Source organism: Diabrotica virgifera, chromosome 10, assembly GCF_917563875.1.
Source record: "Diabrotica virgifera virgifera chromosome 10, PGI_DIABVI_V3a".
Classification (NCBI taxonomy): domain Eukaryota; kingdom Metazoa; phylum Arthropoda; class Insecta; order Coleoptera; family Chrysomelidae; genus Diabrotica; species Diabrotica virgifera.
In genome coordinates this window covers 139,430,269-139,451,757 of record NC_065452.1, presented here as the reverse complement: position 1 = coordinate 139,451,757, position 21,489 = coordinate 139,430,269, and the positions used below count along the sequence as shown (strand labels likewise).

Here is a 21,489-nt window from a genome sequence, read left to right as displayed (position 1 = left end):
ATTTTTGTGGAATTAAAATATTAAAATACAACAAAATATAGAGTAAGAAAATAATATATTAGAGAGAGATTGGAAGAAATTTTGGTAGAAATCAACTTGTGTGAATCGAACACCGCTGTCCTGCGCGTAGCACCAAAAATTAATGTTTATTTAAAAAATTTCCTGACGCCGTGGTAATTACTCGATTTTAATTATACAAATTGCAAATGAAAGATACAGTACACTTCTATAAGTGAAAAAAAATTCAACTTGCTATCTGCTTTATTTTTAGTTCTGCAACATTCTAGAAAAATGATTTTTTCTTGCGAAAGCTGGATTGCAAAATTTATTTTGCAAAATCTATTAAACCGATCTTAATTAAATTTACAGTGTTGTTTTACTATATCATAAAGTTTTTCTGGGTAAAACATGAAGGTCCTAAGTTTAGCATAAATGGTTGAAAAGCGTAAAATGCGAATACTTGTTTTTGTATAGTTTTTTCGCAATTATAGCTATTTTGCAACAAGGGTGACTATTTTTTAAATTTTTAACCAATCCTATATTGTAGTAAATTTAATTACGCAACTTTTATGTCAATACAACTTTTCTCATAAATGAACAGTTTTAAAGTTATAATCAAAAAACCAATAAAAAAATCGAATTTTTCCTTCAGATTTTGACATTTTGATTATTTAAACAATGTTCCGGACCATTTTGAGTGGGAGGATAACTCAAATATTATTATTTGAGTTATTTTCAAGCAATTTCTGCAAAAAAATTTGAGTCACCTCTCAACGTCCATCTCAAAACAGATCCGCCCTGGACTATAGCAGACTCCATGGGACACGAACTAATAATTTTACAAGGTACATAGTCGAAGCAATAAAGCACTGAACCTCCCAAAAAAAAGGACAAGACGGATCTTGATAATTCTTTTTGCATTCGATTCGTGAATGCGCCAGGAAACTTTGTGAACCGGAGCCATGATATAATATTTAAAAAACTACATACAAAAAATGCATTCTTAAAGTGCATCTCAAACTTCACAATAAAAAAAATTCATAACTCGTCAATTATCGGCGGAAATGACTTCAATTTTAAATAATTGATGGATTCGACCGTTACTTGATGGAAGTTCATTTTATCTAACAATAAAACACTGAAAACGTTTGTTTTCTATACTTCCACAAAATTTATTACAACTAAGTGACTACAGCCGTTTCGGCAGAGTGCCTTTCTCAAGTGATATAGTTTACAATGTGTTTGCCTTTTTAAGTCTTTAACTGAAGAGGTTGAGGAGTGGGGAGCTGTTTGTCTCGAGTTGGTCATTCAGAATATATCTGTATTTTTCAATTTATTAATTTCCATAGATTCTAAAAAAGATAGCTTAAGGCCTTTATTTTGAATATGCAGAATTTGAAACTCTTCATTGAAAGAATGATTAGGATCTATAAGGTGAAGTGCGTATGTAGAAGTGTCTGTTTTTCTATTGTTGAAAGCCCTTTTGTGTTCTGCTATCCGTTTGTCAAAGGTTCTGCCAGTTTGACCGATGTAAGTTTTCGGACAGTCGCCACAAGTTAGTTTGTACACACCACTCTGTAGTTGTTTTCTCTTTCGGCTCTTATTGTTCTTAATATATTTGCTCAAGTTATTGTTAGTTCTGAAAGCTGGTGTTATTCCTTTCTTTTTTATGTATCTTGCTATTTTTGTTGTTATCTTGCCAGTATATGTGAGAGAGCAGAAGGTATTGGGTTCTTTCTGTGGTGGTAAATACACTAATTTCAGGGCTTTCTTATGGAACAAAATTTAGTTAACAAAATTTTAAACCAAAAACTCCATAAGAAAGCCCTGAAATTAGTGTATCCACCACCACAGAAAGAACCCAGTACCTTCTGCTCTCTCACATATACTAGCAAGATAACAACAAAAATAGCCAGATACATAAAAAAGAAAGGAATAACACCAGCTTTCAGAACTAACAAAAACTTAAGCAAATATATTAAGAACAATAAAAGCCAAAAGAGAAAGCAACTACAGAGTGGTGTGTACAAACTAACTTGTGGCGACTGTTCGAAAACTTACATCGGTCAAACTGGCAGAACCTTTGACAAACATTTTGACACTTTGAACCTTTGACACTTCTACATACGCACTTCACCTTCTAGATCATAATCATTCTTTCAATGAAGAGTTTCAAATTCTGCATATTCAAAATAAAGGCCTTACGCTATCTTTTTTAGAATCTATGGAAATTAATAAATTGAAAAATACAGATATAATTCTGAATGACCAACCCGAGACAAACAGCTCCCCACTCCTCAACCTCTTCAGTTAAAGACTTTAAAAGGCAAACACATTGTAAACTATATCACTTGAGAAAGGCACTCTGCCGAAACAGCTGTAGTCACTTAGTTGTAATAAATTTTGTGGAAGTATAGAACACAAACGTTTTGTTTTATTGTTAGACTTCAATTTTGTTACTCGGGGGGTTTTTGGGGTCTCTGGAGTACCTGGTGCCCAGGGTACCTACTGTTTACCTCGTCTTGTGGAGTTTTCGGCAAAAAATTTATTAAAAAATTAGTCAAAAATAATTACTCGGGGGTTTTTGGGGTCGCTAGCGACGAATATGACATAGGAAGCGATCTCCGGAATATCTGGTGCCCAGGGTACCTACTTCCTATGGAGTTTTCGGCAAATTCATTAAAAAAATAGACAAAAATAATTACTCGGGGGTTTTTGGGTCGCTGACAACGAATATGACATCGGAAGTGCTCTACGGAGTACTTGGTACCCAGGGTACCTACTGTTTACCCCGTTTTCTGGAGATTTTGGCAAATTCATTAAAAAAATAGTCAAAATTCATTACTCAGGGGTTGTTGGGGTCTCTGACGACGAATATGACATCGGAAGTAATCTCCGGTGTACCTGGTGCCCAGGGTACCTACTGTTTATTTCGTGACTAATGATTTTTGACCAATTTTTTAATGAATTTGCCGAAAACTCCAGAAAACGAGGTAAACAGTAGGCACCCTGGGTACCAGGTACTCCGTAGATCACTTCCGATGTCATATTCGTCGTCAGCGACCCAAAAACCCCCGAGTAATGATTTCTGCCAAGTTCACAAGTTTTTATGAATAAAAAGTCATCCTGCATAAAAATACTGGTCTTTTCATGAAATAGTTCGAGTAGGTAGATTTCTTTGCCGAATAAAGCCACTGGAGAAGCATTGTTGATCATGCTAGGATATATTTCTCATAGCAATAACAGATTATTGGAAGTGGCTGAAGCTATAATGATAGGGACTTTATTATGGCTTCCAATACACACGCCACACATTCAATGTAACCGCTAGACAGAAGTTTCTTCGAATCTCTCAAAGTTTATTTTGCACAAGAGGCCAAATCATGATAATTATGAATAAAGACAAGGAATTTACTCGATACGAGCGATGCATCCAAACTCATTGGCAACGCTTGGGGTAAAGATTCAAGCGTATAAAGTAATCTATTCTATATGTTACCGGCCAAACCCGATTTCAGGACAAACTAGTTTATGCTGATATAAATACACACACTTCAGTCTAAACTAGTTTATCCTGAAGTGTATGTTTTTATATCAGGATAAACTAGTTTAGCCTAGTCTAAACCAATTTAATCTAGTCGAAAGTACATATTTGATTACAGATTGGTTGCTGATTTAAACGTAAGTTTAGAAGACACTATTAAGAGTTGTAAGACTTTTAAGTATTTAGGGAAAATGATAAACCGAGATGGCACTTGTATGAAAGATATAGAAATGAAAATAGTACGGGGAAGACAAGCCACGAAAGCACTCCATGGAGTGATATGGAAGAACACTCTAACTAAAGAAAACAACAAAGGATTTTTCAGGGTACCTATAGTGCTGAATATTACCCTACAATAGCGGAATAATGACCAGTGAGAACAATAATATGAAATAAAATATGAACAGTTGAATTGGAGTTTATGAGAAGGTGTCTACAAATTACCAAGTAGGATAGAATAAGAGGAAACAGAGGAAATATGAAACAGAATAGAAGTAGAATGAAAAAGACTAAGTTTTCACTCTAATGGCACATAACATATCCCACCAGAATGAAAACAATGGGAACCTTCTCTGGTTACACCTCCGAGGCTTCTACAATTTGCAAGCCATACGGATGCTGAGACTAAGGAAGATGAGGGAATTCTACAATTTACAATTCACGTCACATCTGCTCAGCGCGGTAAAGTTCCAACGAGACTGGTTCCCTTCATACTCCACACAGAGTAAATGTAAATAAAAAATGAGTAACCATTTTCAATTTCGTTGCAAAACGAAAATACAGCCGAACCATATTCCAGTCCAATCAGAGAGTGCTGCAAGCACCTCTACCGGTTTCGAAACTTATTAGTCTCTCATCAGGAGGCACATATGCTGCTCTCCCTGATCCAACCAAAACAAACCCCAGCGTGCAGTCCCGAATTGCAACGAACGAAATGGCATAGATGCCCTAGCGGCAACTGCTAGCAAAAGACTAAGTTTTCACTCTAATGGCACATAACATATCCCACCAGAATGAAAACAATGGGAACCTTCTCTGGTTACACCTCCGAGGCTTCTACAATTTGCAAGCCATACGGATGCTGAGACTAAGGAAGATGAGGGAATTCTACAATTTACAATTCACGTCACATCTGCTCAGCGCGGTAAAGTTCCAACGACAGTATTTTCGTTTTGCAACGAAATTGAAAATGGTTACTCATTTTTTATTTACATTTACTCTGTGTGGAGTATGAAGGGAACCAGTCTCGTTGGAACTTTACCGCGCTGAGCAGATGTGACGTGAATTGTAAATTGTAGAATTCCCTCATCTTCCTTAGTCTCAGCATCCGTATGGCTTGCAAATTGTAGAAGCCTCGGAGGTGTAACCAGAGAAGGTTCCCATTGTTTTCATTCTGGTGGGATATGTTATGTGCCATTAGAGTGAAAACTTAGTCTTTTGCTAGCAGTTGCCGCTAGGGCATCTATGCCATTTCGTTCGTTGCAATTCGGGACTGCACGCTGGGGTTTGTTTTGGTTGGATCAGGGAGAGCAGCATATGTGCCTCCTGATGAGAGACTAATAAGTTTCGAAACCGGTAGAGGTGCTTGCAGCACTCTCTGATTGGACTGGAATATGGTTCGGCTGTATTTTCGTTTTGCAACGAAATTGAAAATGGTTACTCATTTTTTAGAAGTAGAATGCTCAATTACAAAAAATTTGTGGTAGTAAAAGTAGAGCCCTTAAATGGTACGGGCATGTACAAAAAATGCCGGAGCACGGGTGGCCGAAAAGATTACTGGACTTGGACCCGCGGGGGGGAAGACGGAGAGGAAGACCTGCTGTGAGATGGAAAACTCACACAGGAAATGCTATGATAGATAGAGACTTCAGAGATGGCGACTGGGAGAATAGAGTGCTACGGAAGACGAAAACGGCAAACTCATAATGGGAAAAAGCCAAGAAGAAGAAAGTAATTCAGCGAACTAGTATCTACGGCTTAATATAAATAATAAATTGAATAAAATACTTTGTTCTTGGAAAAATAATAATTTTTATTAAAATATAATTATTCCTAACAAACAAACAGTAATATTGAGTTATATTCGCGGTCGGACGGACAGACAGCCTAGCTCAAAGTTCTCACCTTTAGTACCATCCTTGGTTTATAAGCTTTCATTTGACACCTCATTTGTCATTCTACCTGGTATAATGACTGAGGAGTTGAGTTCACGGACAGACAGACAGACGGATATGGATAATTCAACGTTTCCACATTTTTTTACAATTGGTGAAAACAATATTAATTCGTACTCGATTTTATTCGTAAGTGTATCTTTTCTTTTAATTTTTGGAGAAAACCTCATCCTTTTATTTATTATTTTTTTATGTTATTTAATTATACAAGAATATATTGATTTATAGCATGTATCAATATCTTCATTCGATGTATCATATGATACAATATATCGATGTATAATTTTTTTCCCATCCCTGTTGGGACGTGATTTGGGAATTCCCCGCATGTAAAAGTCCTTACATGTTCGCTAAATTACTTTCGACTCGGCTAAATTGGTTTAGACTAGGCCGTACTAGTTTCAGGGCCGGATTTAAGGGGGGGCAGGCTGGGCAGCTGCCCGGGGCCCCCACATTTCGGGGGCCCCCACAAAGCCCCAAACATAAGAGGTTCATTTAAACAGATATTCACAGGAGATACAGGAACTCGACATCGACAATGTATGTCAAGTATAAAATGAAGGAGCGTAGGAGTGATAAAATATAATACATTGTTCATGATTATGTTTTTCATCTTCCACCGGGTGAGTGTATTGCTTCGTTTGTAAATTCTTATCCAGTATTCGTACACATTTTAGCCACAGAGGAATGATTGGAAACATGCATATAGTAGGTTTATGGATCACGAAATGTCTAAAGTACACGAAAGAATTGGGCGTATTGATACTGAAATAGCAAAACAAGCCGAAGCAATAAAGAATTATTGGAAAATACTCAAAGACTAATTTTAGTGTTATAAAGTTTATTTGTGAACGAGATTTAGCATTTCGCAGCGAAAATTAGTTGTCGAGTTCATCACTACAAAATGAAAATTATTTGGGAATACTCCAGTTATTAGCTAAATATGATCAATTCTTGAAGCACCATATTAATAAATATTCAAATCCTGGAAGCGGACATGTCAACTATCGTTCATCAACCATATGTGAGGAAATTGTACATCCGATGGGTCAAAATGTATTAAATGAAATAGTTTCAAGGATTAAGATGTCAAAATATTATTCAGTTCATACCAATCGATTAACTGTGATATTTCGTTACATAGAAGGTTTCACTCCTGTTGAAAGGTTTACCATATTCTTGCCAAATCGCGGTCATAAAGCAGAAGATATATTTAATTCTCTAATCACATTTTTGCAAGAACATGATATCGATTTAAAAAACTGCAGGAGACCGTCCTACGTTAATGCGTCAGTTATCAGTGGAAAATACAATGGTGTTCAGGCTGAAATTATAGAACAAAAGGTACGTATCAATCCGTGGGTGCTCCGTGCTCGGTGTAGCTGCTGAAATGGATACGACATGCGCTCGGAGCACCCACGTATGGATACGTACCTTAATATCTTGGAGTTGTGGATTCCTTGTGTCGCCCACTCTCTAAACTTAGTTTCAAAAGCTGCAACTGCAACTTAGAAGAACTAACTATATGTATTTTTCACTTCTTCTACATATATATACAGCTTGTTAACAGCATTATCCAAAATTTCGGAAGACTATGAGCAACAATTTAGCACTCGTAGCATTGCAAATAGTTTGTATTACCTATAATCGAATGCGTTTACTGGAAACAGAGAGGATATTAGGGAGGACAAACAGCATAAGTCGTATTCTTCAAGATCCAAATATTGACCTAATTCAGGAGTGGCAGTACTTAGATCACTTAAATAAATTATACAGTCAATACGTGACAATTTCGAAAGATATGAGAACTTCAGAGAAGTTTAGAACTCAAAATTTTATTGCTGTAATAGATCACTTATTACTTCATTACCTCTTTAAGTCAGAGGCTGTCTACTCATTCCAATTTTGGATTTTTACGTCATTTTGGAAAATTGGAAAATTTAACTCTCAATGAAATTGAAGCTTACTCACTAAAGCTTGCCAAAATTTATAGCAATCATTTAGATGAAAACTTATGTGTCCATCTGGTACAGTTTGTAAGATTCTTCATTTCATTTAAAGAGGAAATCAGCTCATCAAATATAAGCAAAGAACTTCAAATGTACCAACTGCTAATAAAAAAAGAATATGAATGATGATTTTTCCAATGTTGAGGTGACTTCTGATGCTAACTAACTGCAGTGGATAGAGATCATTCTCAAAATTTAAGTTAATTAAAAATCTACTTCGGTCTACGATGGGCCAAGAGTGTTTGAATCATCTCTCTATAATGAGCATTGGCAACAATGTCTTAATGCAACTAGATATGTCCCACATAATCAAGAAATTTTCAATTAAAATATCTCGAAAAGTTCCCGGACTTTAACCATACATCTCACTATTATTTTTAATATTTTACTGTAGCAAGTTACAGCTCTTGTACTTTTTATTGTTTAAAAATATATTTATAAAAGTAGATCAACATTTTTTTAATGGTAGGAGGTAGGGCCCCCACACCAATTCTGCCCAGGGGCCCCCACTGCCTTAAATCCGGATCTGACTCGTTTATCCTGAAGTGTGAGTCTTTATTATATCAGGATAAACTAGTTTGACCTGAAGTGTGTGTATTTATATCAGGATAAACCAGTTTGGCCTAGGACAAACTAGTTTGGCCTAGGCTATACTAGTTTATCCTAACGCGCTTAGGACAAACCAGTTTGGCCTAGGCCAAACTAGTTTGTCCTGAAATCGGTTTTGGCCGGTAACATATTATAAGTATATCTCTCCAGTCTCACTTTTTATTACCTTATCTGTTATCGACAGTGAAGATTTATTGAAAGGATATAATTTTTTACAAAAACAGAGTAATTTTTCCCATACAAATTTAGAGGCTAATTTTATCTACACTGAGTTAAAAGCTATACATAAAAACAAGACATAGGTAAGCTTAAAAAAGTATAAAATACTTTTAAATATTAGAAATATTTTAATGTAAATGTCAAGAGTTTATTATCCGGATAAAATATAAGTGCTCCAACTTAGAAAGAAAGTACTAATTAAAAAAAGCATTTTACTTAAGTTAGTGTTAGACAAATATTAAAAAACAAACGATATGTGATAATGTGACATATATAGGCCAGTTTAAAGAATGATGATCAGAGTGTAACAGTACAAGCAATACAGGTCAATTAACACCTCCACTATTTGTAAAATAAGGACCATATGAATGTCAATATATGTTTCACTATCTTTTGTAGACTTAGTCTGTTAGATCGTGTAAAGACATAAACATGTTGCGATTTTTAGTGATAGTTGCAATGATTCTATTTGTTGATACTTTTAGATTGCCTAGAAATAATTCGGCAATATTAATTTCAAAATATGCTAAAGTTGTAAAATGGGGAAATAAAGACGAGAAAAATAATACCCAACCAGTGTCTTCAAAAAGCCGTACAGCTGTTTGGACTGCAAGGTAGGTTAAATTAGCTAAATTGTACCAAAATAAAGACACGTTTATCTTATACATATTTATTCCTTATCTATACCTATATACACAGTTGAGTCCACGAGTCTTTACCCGTGCGTCATTAATACCTGGCGAGATAAAACACATATTTGATAACTCAAATTTTAACCCGTAATAGGAGCAGTAGCTACTTACTGTCACTCGCTGTTGCGTTTAGTAAATTTCAATTTCCGACTTATTATCGACTTATTTCGTATGCTTTAAATGATGACGCACGGGTAAAGACTAGTGGACTCAACTGTATATATATATATATATATATATATATATATATATATATATATATATATATATATATATATATATATATATATATATATATATATATATATGTTACACTTAAAGTTTCAGCGGGAGCTTTATGTGCTTTATGTGGTTTTCCGGGTTTGACTCCGCAGAAGTCTACTTGCAGCAGCGAGAAGCGGAACTACCTGACTTGACAATGGCAAATGTGATCTTGCCAAAACGTCGTCAAAATAATGGTTTTTCTCAAAACCAAAATTATTCTACGCGGAGTCTAACCCGGAAAACCACAAAAAGCACATATATAGCTCCCGCAAGTGCAACATCTTCAAGTGCAAGGAAACTTCAAGTGCAACATATATATAGGTACTGATGTACATCTTCTTTTTATTTTTTGCCATTTACTAGATATAAATGTTTTATATAAGTGTGTATTTTATTTTAGGTCAAGTTCAACCTCCAATCGTCTCAACGAACCAATGTATCAATATCCAGTATATAGAAAAGAAGACCACAATAACATAGAAGTAGTGCCAGCTATTGGAGAGGTAATACAAGACAGGTTTCAAGTACCGCCGTATTTCCCATATAAAACTAAGGACTCTGGTATAACCTATTTGCCACCTACTCAAGCACCTATAACAGCTTTTACTTCGGCCCCTGTAGCATCTTCAGTAAAAGGATTATCCTTACCACAATCATTTACAGCCCCTAATTTTGACCCAAATTCTTTTTCTTCTAGTATAAATCAAAATAAGGCAGTTTCTTCTGCTAGTTCTACTTCAGATTTTTATGACTCGCCTTTTAATTCTTATAATCCACCCCCAGCAGGTAATCCTGACGATAGCAAAAATAACTATGCTCCTAATTTAGATCAACCAGATAACACTGATTCTGATGGACAAAATTCTTATACTAATTCTCCACAAGATGATGGTGGTCCCTATAATTTCGCACCTACACTAAAACAACCAATGGCAATGTCGAATAGACCAGGACCCGTAAAAAGTAACTCTTTTGACGATGCGTCTTTTTTACCTGACACTTACGGATCTCCTAATTATGTTCAAACTAGTCAAGAGAACCATAGTGTGCTCGATGATGACGCTGAACGTCCCAAACATCCGCCTAGAAATATAGACGATATTTATTATCCACCTTCTTTTCCAAGAGATCAAATTGAAGAAAATCATAACAATAACCCAAATGTCATAGGTTCAAATCCGCAGGATCACGTAGTCCCCATGTTGAATATTCCACCTCATGATCTCAGTCAACCCCCGACAGATATGATCCCTCAAGATCAGAAAGTATCATTAATGAATATTGGACCTTCTTCCTCCTCAGGTCTTCACAATGACTTTCCAAAATACTTATACGATGACCATCATTTTGATCATCATATTTATGAAGAAGTTCACCATGCAACCACACCAGAACCTGAGAAAAAGAGAGTTAGTACCACCAATTACAGTTACTACTACCTTGGTCGTAAGCTCTGGTATATTCCATTGTACTTCAGCATCTATTTCATGGTGTACGTGACTGCTCTTATTATTAAATCTATAGCAAGGCGCAAGGTAACTTTGAGAAATCAGTATATTACTGCCAACACAAGAAGTCGCAGAGATTTGACATTGGACCACATGGATGCTCTTGATGAAGTTCATCATAATATCTCGACTGCTATTGACAAAGTTGATAAAATGTATTCTCGTCTGTCTATGTAAATATTTTGAAATATATTATTATAAGTAGGTACATATGTGATTATTTCACGACACCAATATTATGGTATAAGGGAATTTGATTATATATATATATATATATATATATATATATATATATATATATATATATATATATATATATATATATATATATATAATATGGTACACGACAATTAGACCGAAAGCAGTAGACCGAACTCTTTGGACCGGTAGTTCTACATATTCTCTAAGTCTGTTTTCCAATATTGAATAAGTTACTTGAGCTAGGCAGATTGCTCTATAGTTGTCACAGAGAGTTTCCTCGCCCTTCTTATATATTGGTAGTATTAAATTGTTTTCCCAATCTTTTGGGATCCTTTTCTCCTTCCATGCATATTTGCATATTGTCCACAGCCAGTCTTTCCATTTCTCTCCCAAGTATTTGATCATTTCTGATGCAATTTCATCCTCCCCTGAAGCTTTACCTATCTTCAATTTTCGTATCGCTTTTGCCAGTTCTTCTCTTGAAATCTCTCTTAATTGTTCCCCCATGTCATTTGTTTCTCCCAGCCTATCGTGCGGTGTACTTACTTCCACATTTTTCTTCATAGTTGTCCCTTCATGTTTCCAAAATTTCCAGAGTATCTGTCCTTAATTTATTTCCTTTATCTTTTATTGCTCTGATTTCTTTTTTCTTACTTGTTCTTAATTTTCTTATCCTAGTCCAAAACGATTTATTGTTTACTACGTATTTTTCGTTTATATCTTCTCCAAATTTTCTTCCACTTTCTCTTTTCGCTTCTTTCGCTATATTTCTCTTTTCTATATAGTTTTCTCTGTCGGATTTTATTTTCGTTTTATGTTATTTTTTCCATGCCGTTTTCTTTTCTTTGATCTTTTCTTTTACATTAGAGTTCCACCATTCTGTTCTTTTCCTATGTTTATTTATTACTATTTTTCCACATGCCTCTTTCCGCAGTCTTCAGTATAATTTTATTTGAAAGCGCTCCATTTTTCCTCCATTGTCCTCCTCTGTTTTTCCTCCGTTATTTTACCAATTCTGTATCTGTGTCTTTTCCATATTTTTCTTTGATTTCTTTGTTTTTTATTTTGTGTATTGCTATTTTCTTATACTCTTGTATTCCTTCTTCACTTATTGTACTAACTAGATAATCGGCTACTACCATCTTGTGGTAAAACATAATTTAAAAATAAAAATCGTCCTGTCTCGGGATTTTTCTCCTAAGTGCCCTATTGTCGAAAAAAAAATGAATTTATTCCATAATTTTTAACCTCTCTATATACATTATGCGAGTGAATAGTAAAAAAGGGAAAAGAATTAGCGTATCTCGCAATAAGAAAAAATTAATGATGTATAAGATGGAAGTCAACCGTAAATACGTATTTCTGACTATGTATTGTGATTAGTACGATACATTCAAGACGATTCAAGTTAAAATAAAAGCCCATTAACTTAAGAAAAGGATCTGATCCGTACAGGAACAATGCACCCATGCAATTACCTAACAATTAACAATATCCTAACAGTGTTAATACAAGATCCTGAGTTTTCAAAGCAATAACTAACAAATCCACGGAGGAAGCTAAAGCTACCTGACGAAAGGAATGCCAAAGCTAAACTTGTAGAACGTTTCAAACAAATATGTAGGTTAATAATTTAAAAATTTAAAAGGTACTTAAATAAATGCGAGTGAATAGTAAAAAAAGAGCGCAGCACTTAATTAGGTTTCTTAATTGATATACAGGGTGTCCGGAAACTCTACCGACAAACGAAGATTTTGATTTTAAGATTTAAAGATTTCAGGTAATTTTAAGATAATTTAACCAACTTCACTTAGTCCGAAATTTCTTCCTTAGGGAGCTAGAGCTCTTTGAAAATGGCGTCTTGTAATTAGTTTTTCTTAAATACCTCCAGAACGCTTCTAATTAGTTAGAAAAACAAAAATTGGTACGCATATTTATCTACCAGAGATAAATCGATTCCATCCATTGCGAATTTCTAGTACCGGTCATAGGCGTCCGTTTTGGGTAGGGCAACGGTTATTTTATCGCATAACTTTTTTGTCTTGAAATTTTAAGCATTTTTTACTTTGGGTTATTAAATTGTGAGGTATTCTAGTACTAAAAGGTACTGTTGCTTCAAGTCGGTAGGAAACACCGTTTTCTAGAAAGATCGATTTGAAAATTTTTCGTCTCTTGAATTTGAAAAAAAATTCAAAAAACGGTGTATTTTACCAACTTAAAGCAAGAGTGCTTTAATGTGCAAAAATGTTTAAAAATTAAAGACAAAAATGTTATGCGATAAAATAACCGTTGACCTAGATATCCAAAACCGACGCATATGACCGGTACTAGAAATTCGCAATTAATGAAATGGATTCATCTCTGGAATATAATTAAACGTCTTCGTTCTCCTTAATATTTTTTATTTAAAAAACGTAAAATTTTCGGTGTAAAATTTTCGGAAAAAAACGGTGTATCCTATCGGCTTAAAGCAGTAGTACCTTTTAGTACAAGAATACCTCACAATTTAATAATCCAGAGTCAAAAATGCTTAAAACATAAAGACAAAAAAGGTATGCGATAATATAACTGTTGGTCGACCCAAAACGGACGCCTATGACCGGTACTAGAAATTAGCAATCGGCTGAATCGATTTATCTCTGGTAGATAAATATGCGTACCAATTTTTGCTTGTCTAAATAGAAGTGTTCCGGAGGTATTTAAGAAAAACTAATTACCAGACGCCATCTTCAAATAGCTCTAGCTCCCTTAAGTCAAGCGTCCACAGACCCGCATCGTACGCATCGTACGCAACGGATTTTAGTTTGACAATCGATAATGCGATCCGTACGATGCGGATCAGTGGACGCGGTTACATAAGTTTCTGTACAAGGCAAACTAAAATCCGTTGCGTACGATACGTCCGATGCGTACGATGCGGGTCTGTGGACGCTTGCCTTTAGGAAGCGTTTTGGGACGAGGTGAATTTGGTTAAATTGTCTTAAAATCATCTGAGGAATCTGCTGTCTTCATTTGTCGGTAGAGTTTCTGGACACCCTCTATACACACCTTTGCACATGCACACCCCTTGAGAATGACATTCGGGTGGTACAATTCATTGGAGCGAGGCTATGCATGAAAAAGAGACTTACTTCGTCTTCGTCCCTAATTGTACCTAGTACAACGCTAGTACATTTTTTTAAATATTTAAAAAATGTTTTTCGAATATGAAAAATATTTTTTTTTCGGGGCAATAGCGAAAAATTATTCTAAATGTTCATAAAAAATTGCAATGTGTTTGCAATTAAGTTTTGCAATCTGGAAATGGTTTTTTATATCTTATAGTAAATTCCATTGATAGAATAACTCTTTCTTGCTTATTTTACCCGTAAAGAGTTCTTGAAGGATGGGGAAAGGTACCTCAATAAATGACCGAAAAATAAACAACGTACGTTTTGCAGATGAGCCGCGCCTTCTTGCAAATAGTCAAAAAGAGTTAATTGATCTCATAAGACTAGTTGAAAACGAAAGTCAAATATTTGGTCTACAGCAGGGGTGGCTAAACCACGGCACGCGTGCCAAGGTGTGGCACGGCGGTGTCTTAGAAGGGGCACGCGAGGACTTTTTGGAAAAATAAAAAAAAAATTAACTTAGCAAAAAATTAAAAATTCGTCTTTTATTCTACGCCACTCTTTTATTGTACGCCACTTCCTCGCGCTAGACACGTTCACGTTATTCTCTACTCAGTTGATTCTCAACTTTTGTGCGAGACGCTTTAAGTCTGTTTGCCTTGTGAGATAGTGTTTTTACAGTTTATTTCCTTTTAAAACAATTGTTCTCGAATTGTTCCAAAATTACGATAAGTTTAAAAATTTAATGTTAAGTCTTCAAAGCTCATTTATTACGAGATTTCAGGATTTCCAGGAGGAAAATAAAAATATTCAACTTTTCACAAATCCTTTTTCCATTTCACTTAAAGACGTTGAAAATTATCCGCCGGAATTCCAAATGGAAATAATAGATTTGCAAAGTAATATTTTGTTGAAAAATAAACATAACGAGCTTGTTTCAAGTACAAGTAATTCAAATTATATTGAATTTTGGAAATACGTTTCCACAGCTGATTTTCCATATCTTCACAATTTTGATTTGCGGTATTGTTGTCGTTTTGGTTCGACGTATGTTTGTGAAGAAATGTTTTCAATTATGAATGTTATTAAATCACAATATCGTTCAAAATTAACCAATAATCATTTGAAAAATCTAATTTTATTAGCTGTAACAAAATTGACCCCAACATTCAAGATTTAATTAAGAAAATTCAGATTCACAAGCCACATTAACCACATCAACCATAAACATGTACTGTACTACTAGTAATAAATTAATAAACAATCTCGAGTAGTTGATAATTATATTTTTTTACTATTTAAAATAAAAAAAGGTCGTAGAAAAAGTATAGTATTCTACTCGCATGTAATGGCTATTACTCACTCTGATGAATTACGACACTCGCTTTCGCTCGTGTCGCAAACTTCATCATCATGCTCGTGGAATAATATACTATTGTAGCTACATATATTTTTTGTTATTTCATACAAATTCCACCTACCTATTGAATTTTTTGTTAGAAAATTTTTGGTGGCACGACTAACTTTTCATAAACAGATAGTGGCACACTGTTAAGAAAGTTTGGCCACTCCTGGTCTACAGTTAAACATATTAAAAACAAAGATCATGATAGTGGATATACTACATAACAACCATCCACACATAACCACGATTGACCGGTTTGAGGTTGTAAGCTCATACTTATACCTGGGATCATTAATGACTGACTGATACAGGGTCACTTCTTCTTCTTCTTCTTCTTCTTCTTCTTCTTCTTCTTCTTTAAGTGCCATCTCCGCGACGAAGGTTGGCAATCATCATAGCTATGACCTTCAAGGCAGCTGCTCTCATCATCATCATTCTCTTTGCCTTATCCCTAGGTCTCCCTCCAGGTCTTCTTTGGTCTTCCTCTCCTACTCCTTCCAGGAATCTGCACTTTAGCTATTCTTCGTATTGAGTGATTAATAGCTCGACGTTGAACATGACCAAACCATCTTAACCTATGCTCTCTCATTTTGGCATCAATTGGTGCCACACCTAGACTTCCCCTAATATACTCATTTCTAATTTTATCCTTCTTTGTCACTCCACTCATCCATCTAAGCATTCTCATTTCCGCCACATGCATTCGTTGTTCCTCTTTCTTTTTCACTGCCCAACATTCAGTTCCGTACATCATAGCCGGTCTTATGGCTGTTTTGTAGAATTTTCCCTTCAGCTTCACTGAAATTTTTCTGTCACACAACACACCACTCGCTTCTTTCCACTTCATCCATCCACCCCTAATTCTACTGCATGCATATCCATCTATTTCTCCATTACTCTGTAATACCGATCCTAGGTACTTAAAACTATTGCTTTTCACAATCATTTCACCATCCAAAGATATCATTTTATTTGTAGTAACTCCATCTTTAAATGAACATTCCAAATACTCTGTTTTTGTCCTACTAAGTTTTAAACCTTTTTCCTCCAGAGCTTGTCTCCACTGTTCCAGTTTTTTTCTAAGTCTCTTTCACTATTTCCTATTAACACTACATCATCAGCATACATTTATTAGGCACCATGGAATGCTACCCTGTAGTTTTGCTGTTATCTGGTCCAAAACTAATGAGAATAAATAAGGACTAAGCACCGAGCCTTGGTGCAATCCTACTTTCACCTGAAATTTATCAGTCTCTCCCACACCTGTCCTAACACTAGTCGTTACTCCCTCATACATATCTCTCACAATCTTTACATATTCGCCAGGGACTCCTTTCTTATTGAGTGCCCACCACAGAATCTCTCGAGGAACTCTATCATATGCTTTCTCAAGATCAATGAATAACATATGAGCGTTGGTCTCTTTATTCCTGTATTTTTACATCAGTTGCCTTACAATGAAAATTGCATCTGTTGTTGATCTGCACTGCATAAAGCCAAATTGGATATCGGATATTTCGGTTTCTTCACGTATCCGTCTATCAATTACTCTCTCCCATATTTTCATGGTGTGACTAAGTAGTTTTATAGCCCTGTAGTTTGTACATTGTTGTATGTCTCCCTTGTTTTTGTAGACAGGTACTAATATACTGCTTCTCCATTCGTCTGGGATTTGTCCAACGTCCATAATTCTATTAACTAGAATATGCAGCTACTCTCACTACATGAATAAATAAAACGTATAATATGTGGTCTAGTAAAAGTCGCTGTAGGAAAGATGGCCAAAATATGGAAGGACTCTCACATTTCACGAACTCTACAAAAATGAGGTTCATCAACTGTTTAATATTCCCAAATCTGACATACGGATGAGAATCCTGGACCCTAAGACGTAAGAAGGATATATGCCACTGAAATGTGGAATGTTCTGTTGGAGAAGAATATTACGAATTCCGCAGACTGAGCACAAGACAAATAATTCAGAGATGAAGTAGTTTTCAATCCTAATAGCAATATTAATAATATTTAAAAATATTAAAATATTACTAAAAGATTTTTAAATTGAAAACTTATTGGTCCATTTCCGTGGTAACACCTCCATAGCTTCTAAAATTTGCAATCCAGATGGATGCTGAAGCGAATAAGACAAGAGGGAATTCAAACACTTACAATTCACGACCCCGTCTGTTCAGCTGGTAAATTCCAACAGAAAATGGACCTAGTTACTCAAAGAAGTAACGACCAATATAAAAATAAAATAAAAATTCCATTTTTATTCAGCTGCAATGCAGGCAAAACAATCTTATTTTTCACTTAGAATACAGAGCGCAGTCCAGCACTCTGAATCGACGATTTTCTTTTCGACTCTTGTTGGAGTCTCATCGGAGAGAACGTAGGCCTGCTACTCCATATTCCAAGTGACCAACGGACCGAGAGTTTATACCCCACACCGTAACTGACGTGAATGGACTACTTCAAAACTACTTCATGTTTCAATTGCCAGATGACGCTAGTCACCTAGTCCATTCACGTCAGTTGCGGTGTGGGGGATAAACTCTCGGTGTTGGTCACTTGGAATATGGAGCAGCAGGCCTACGTTCTCTCCGATGAGACTCCAACAAGAGTCGAAAATCGTCGATTCAGAGTGCTGGACTGAGCTCCGTATTTTAAGTGAAAAAAAAAGAATGTGTGTGTACTTTGTACGCACGTAAGAAGTTATACTTCTATTATATGATTTAAACGAAATTAATATACTTTTTATTTATATTTTGTTTAAATATTAAACTAATTTATACTTATTACTTCTCAAACATTTTTATTAGAACAGTGCCAAAAATTAAAATAATAAAAGAATAAAACACACACAAACACATTAAACAAGCCACAAATGATGTCTGAACATTAATTGTCGAAAATTTTTTTAACTAAATACGTATTTTCTGAAAATACAATTATATAATAAATATACTTACAATCATAAAATGTATTAAAAAAAACAAAAAAGAAAGTTTCTATTGGGACTCGAACCAGCGCTGATAAGAGCGGTTGGTATTGGAATTCATTTTAATTTTGAATTGAAATGATTTAGAATTGAAAAAATACAACAAAACATAGAGTAAAAAAACAATATATTAGGTGAATATTGATAGAAATTTTGATGCTAATCAAATTATATAAATAAAAGTATTACATACTATGTATTTTGGCAGATCAAACAGGTAGGTTTATAGCCATGATACATTAACAATTATTACGTACCTGTTGCTTTTAAAAACTATTTAAAAGTCACTACAATATTATAAACTTTTTTGTTTCTGTCCTCACAACAATAAAACTAATATATTATACATTTGCTTACCTTTACCTTTACCTCCAAACCACAGCTGCCATATCGGATAATTTTTGACATGTCATTTGAACATCCAATCAGAACAAAGTTATAATGCGCATGCGCCGGGCTGATAGGTTTTAACATATAAAAAAATCACCCTCTATCGCCGGTAAAGAAGTATAACTTCAATAAGATTGTTTTGCCTTGGCATTGCAACTGAATAAAAATGCAATTTTTATTTTATTTTTACAAATAATTCAATTTTAAATGAACTAAAGGTCAGCAAACGTCCCATCTTCTGTTTGTCTTTTTTTTAATTGCACTTGCACCTCTCGATGTAATTATTTTAACATTGATATTTTTTATCCCGTGTAAAATATTATTGCCAAGTGCTAATGTACCTTTTAGTGGGCGTGTTAATATTTTGTATGTTTTTAGTTTGTATTTATGTTTTTTTTTTTATTAAAAAAATTAATTATTTGTGGTTAGATGCCTAATTCAAGAGGAATTATTGATTTTTTATAGCATCCACTAGCAGAGATATTGCTAAGAAAATTACTAAGTTGAAAAATTATATATCATATTATAGAGATTTTTTGCATATTTTAGAAAAAGTTTATATACACAATGGTTTATATACACAATACTTTAAACTTTGATTTGCTCCGTTTCTGACCTTCATAATAATTATTTTTTACCGAGTTATTAAGCCTTGAAAGTGGTTATTTTAGCCTTTTTCAAATTTTAATCGCATATATCTCTCGAGTTATATGTCGAGACAACAATCAATTTTAGAGAAAAATCACAATAGGCCCTTTTTGCTCAGAATGACCCAAAGAATCTAAAAAATTGTTCGAAGTTAAAAAAATTATTTTTGTGAAGTTGTTTAAACAAAATTGTTTAAACAATTTTTCGACCATGGTACCACCTGGCACCCTGTGGATTTGTTATAAGGACCTCTTTTTGAGTAAGTTTGTGCAAAAAAATCGAATAGGAATAATTTACTTAACGGGGGCGACGATACATATACAGGGTGCTTCATTAATAATTGTCCATATGGTAACTGGAGAAACCTTAGCACAAAATACGAAGATTTAACCTAAAACACGTAAATAAAATGTGGTTTCTTACTGAGTTACAGGGTGTTTTATCTAAAAATTTAAAAATTATTTTTGCTCAGCATTTTAAAACTATTCGACATATCCTTTTCATACTTGGCAGAAAGTATACGTATTGTACATACTACTAAATTATGTTAAACAAACGTTTCTGTCTATTACCAGAGGCGTACGACGGGGGAAAGTGAATGGTTAACCCTTTCCAAATTCTACGCCACTGGCGGAATTGCTATTTTAGTTTCATTTTTGGATTCTCCAATACTTTCTATGAAAATAATATACTCTTCATTCGTAACGATAAAGTCATTAGTATGCGAGATCTTTGAAGTTAAAAATGAAACGACACTGTTATTTTGATTAATGTATTTTGTCGCTTCATTTTTAATTTCAAATATCTCGAAAACTAATCATTTTATCGTTACGAATCAAGAGTATATTATTTACATAAAAAGTATTGAGAAATATAAAAAATTACACTAAAATAGCAATTTCGTCAGTGGCGTAGAATTTGGGAACGGTCAACCAGCCACTATCCCCTGTCGTACGCCTCTGGTAGTAGCTAGAAACGTTTACTTATCTTAATTTAGTAGGGTGTACAGTACCTACACTTTCTGCCAAGGATGATAAGGATACGCCATATAGTTTTAAAGTACTGGGTACAAATAATTTTAAAATTTTAATCATATGAATCATATCATAAATTAATCAAAATAACTGTGCCGTTTCATATTTAACTTCAAATATCTCGAAAACTAATGAATTTATCGTTACCAATGAGGAGTATATGATTTAGGTAGAAAGTATTGGAGAATCTAAAAATGGCACTAAAATAGTAATTCCTCCAGTGGTGTAGAATTTTAGAAGGGTGAACCATTCACTATCCCCTGTCGTACGCCTCTGGCAGTAGCTAGAAACGTTTGTTTATCAAATTTAGTAGGGCGTATAGTAGTCGCACTTTCTGTTAAGTATGAAAAGGATATGTCGAATAGTTTTAAAATGCTGAGCAAAAATAGTTTTTAAATTTTTAGATAAAACACCCTGTAACTCAGTAAGGAATCACATTTTATTTAAGTGTTTTAGGATAAATCTTTGGTGCTAAGGTTTCTCCAGTTACTATATGGACAATTATTAATGAAACACCCTGTAAACTGGACTATAAATAGTTGTACTTACTGTGTATCCAGTTGACCCATATTAATAATTAATAAATCCTAATGTATTCTTAATGAATCAAATTGTAAATATAAATATGAATGTGGATGTGACAAGTAGTTATTTGTGGATTATATTATAACCTAGCTGTTC

The 21,489-nt window shown here is 34.5% G+C and overlaps 1 protein-coding gene across 2 annotated transcripts; it reads left to right on the top strand.

Annotated features, from left to right (window-relative positions):
• The first annotated feature begins 8,936 nt into the window (after positions 1-8,936).
• On the top strand, positions 8,937-11,227 carry LOC126878463 (uncharacterized). Of its 2 annotated transcripts, none has more exons than XM_050641203.1 (2): positions 8,937-9,169; positions 9,912-11,227. In XM_050641203.1, the coding sequence occupies exons 1-2, from the start codon at positions 8,988-8,990 to the stop codon at positions 11,194-11,196; spliced, it is 1,467 nt and encodes a 488-aa protein (XP_050497160.1). In that variant the 5' UTR covers positions 8,937-8,987; the 3' UTR covers positions 11,197-11,227. The 2 variants fall into 2 exon arrangements, with proteins under 2 accessions (XP_050497160.1, XP_050497159.1); XM_050641202.1 differs by lacking the exon at positions 8,937-9,169 and adding an exon at positions 9,649-9,832.
• The last annotated feature ends 10,262 nt before the right edge of the window (positions 11,228-21,489 follow it).

Bases quoted from the DNA above. Each gene is read 5' to 3' on its own strand.
- LOC126878463 (XM_050641203.1), top strand. From the start codon at position 8,988: ATGTTGCGATTTTTAGTGATAGTTGCAATGATTCTATTTGTTGATACT. The intron at 9,170-9,911 runs GTAGGTTAAATT...ATTTTATTTTAG, and splicing joins ACAGCTGTTTGGACTGCAAG to GTCAAGTTCAACCTCCAATC.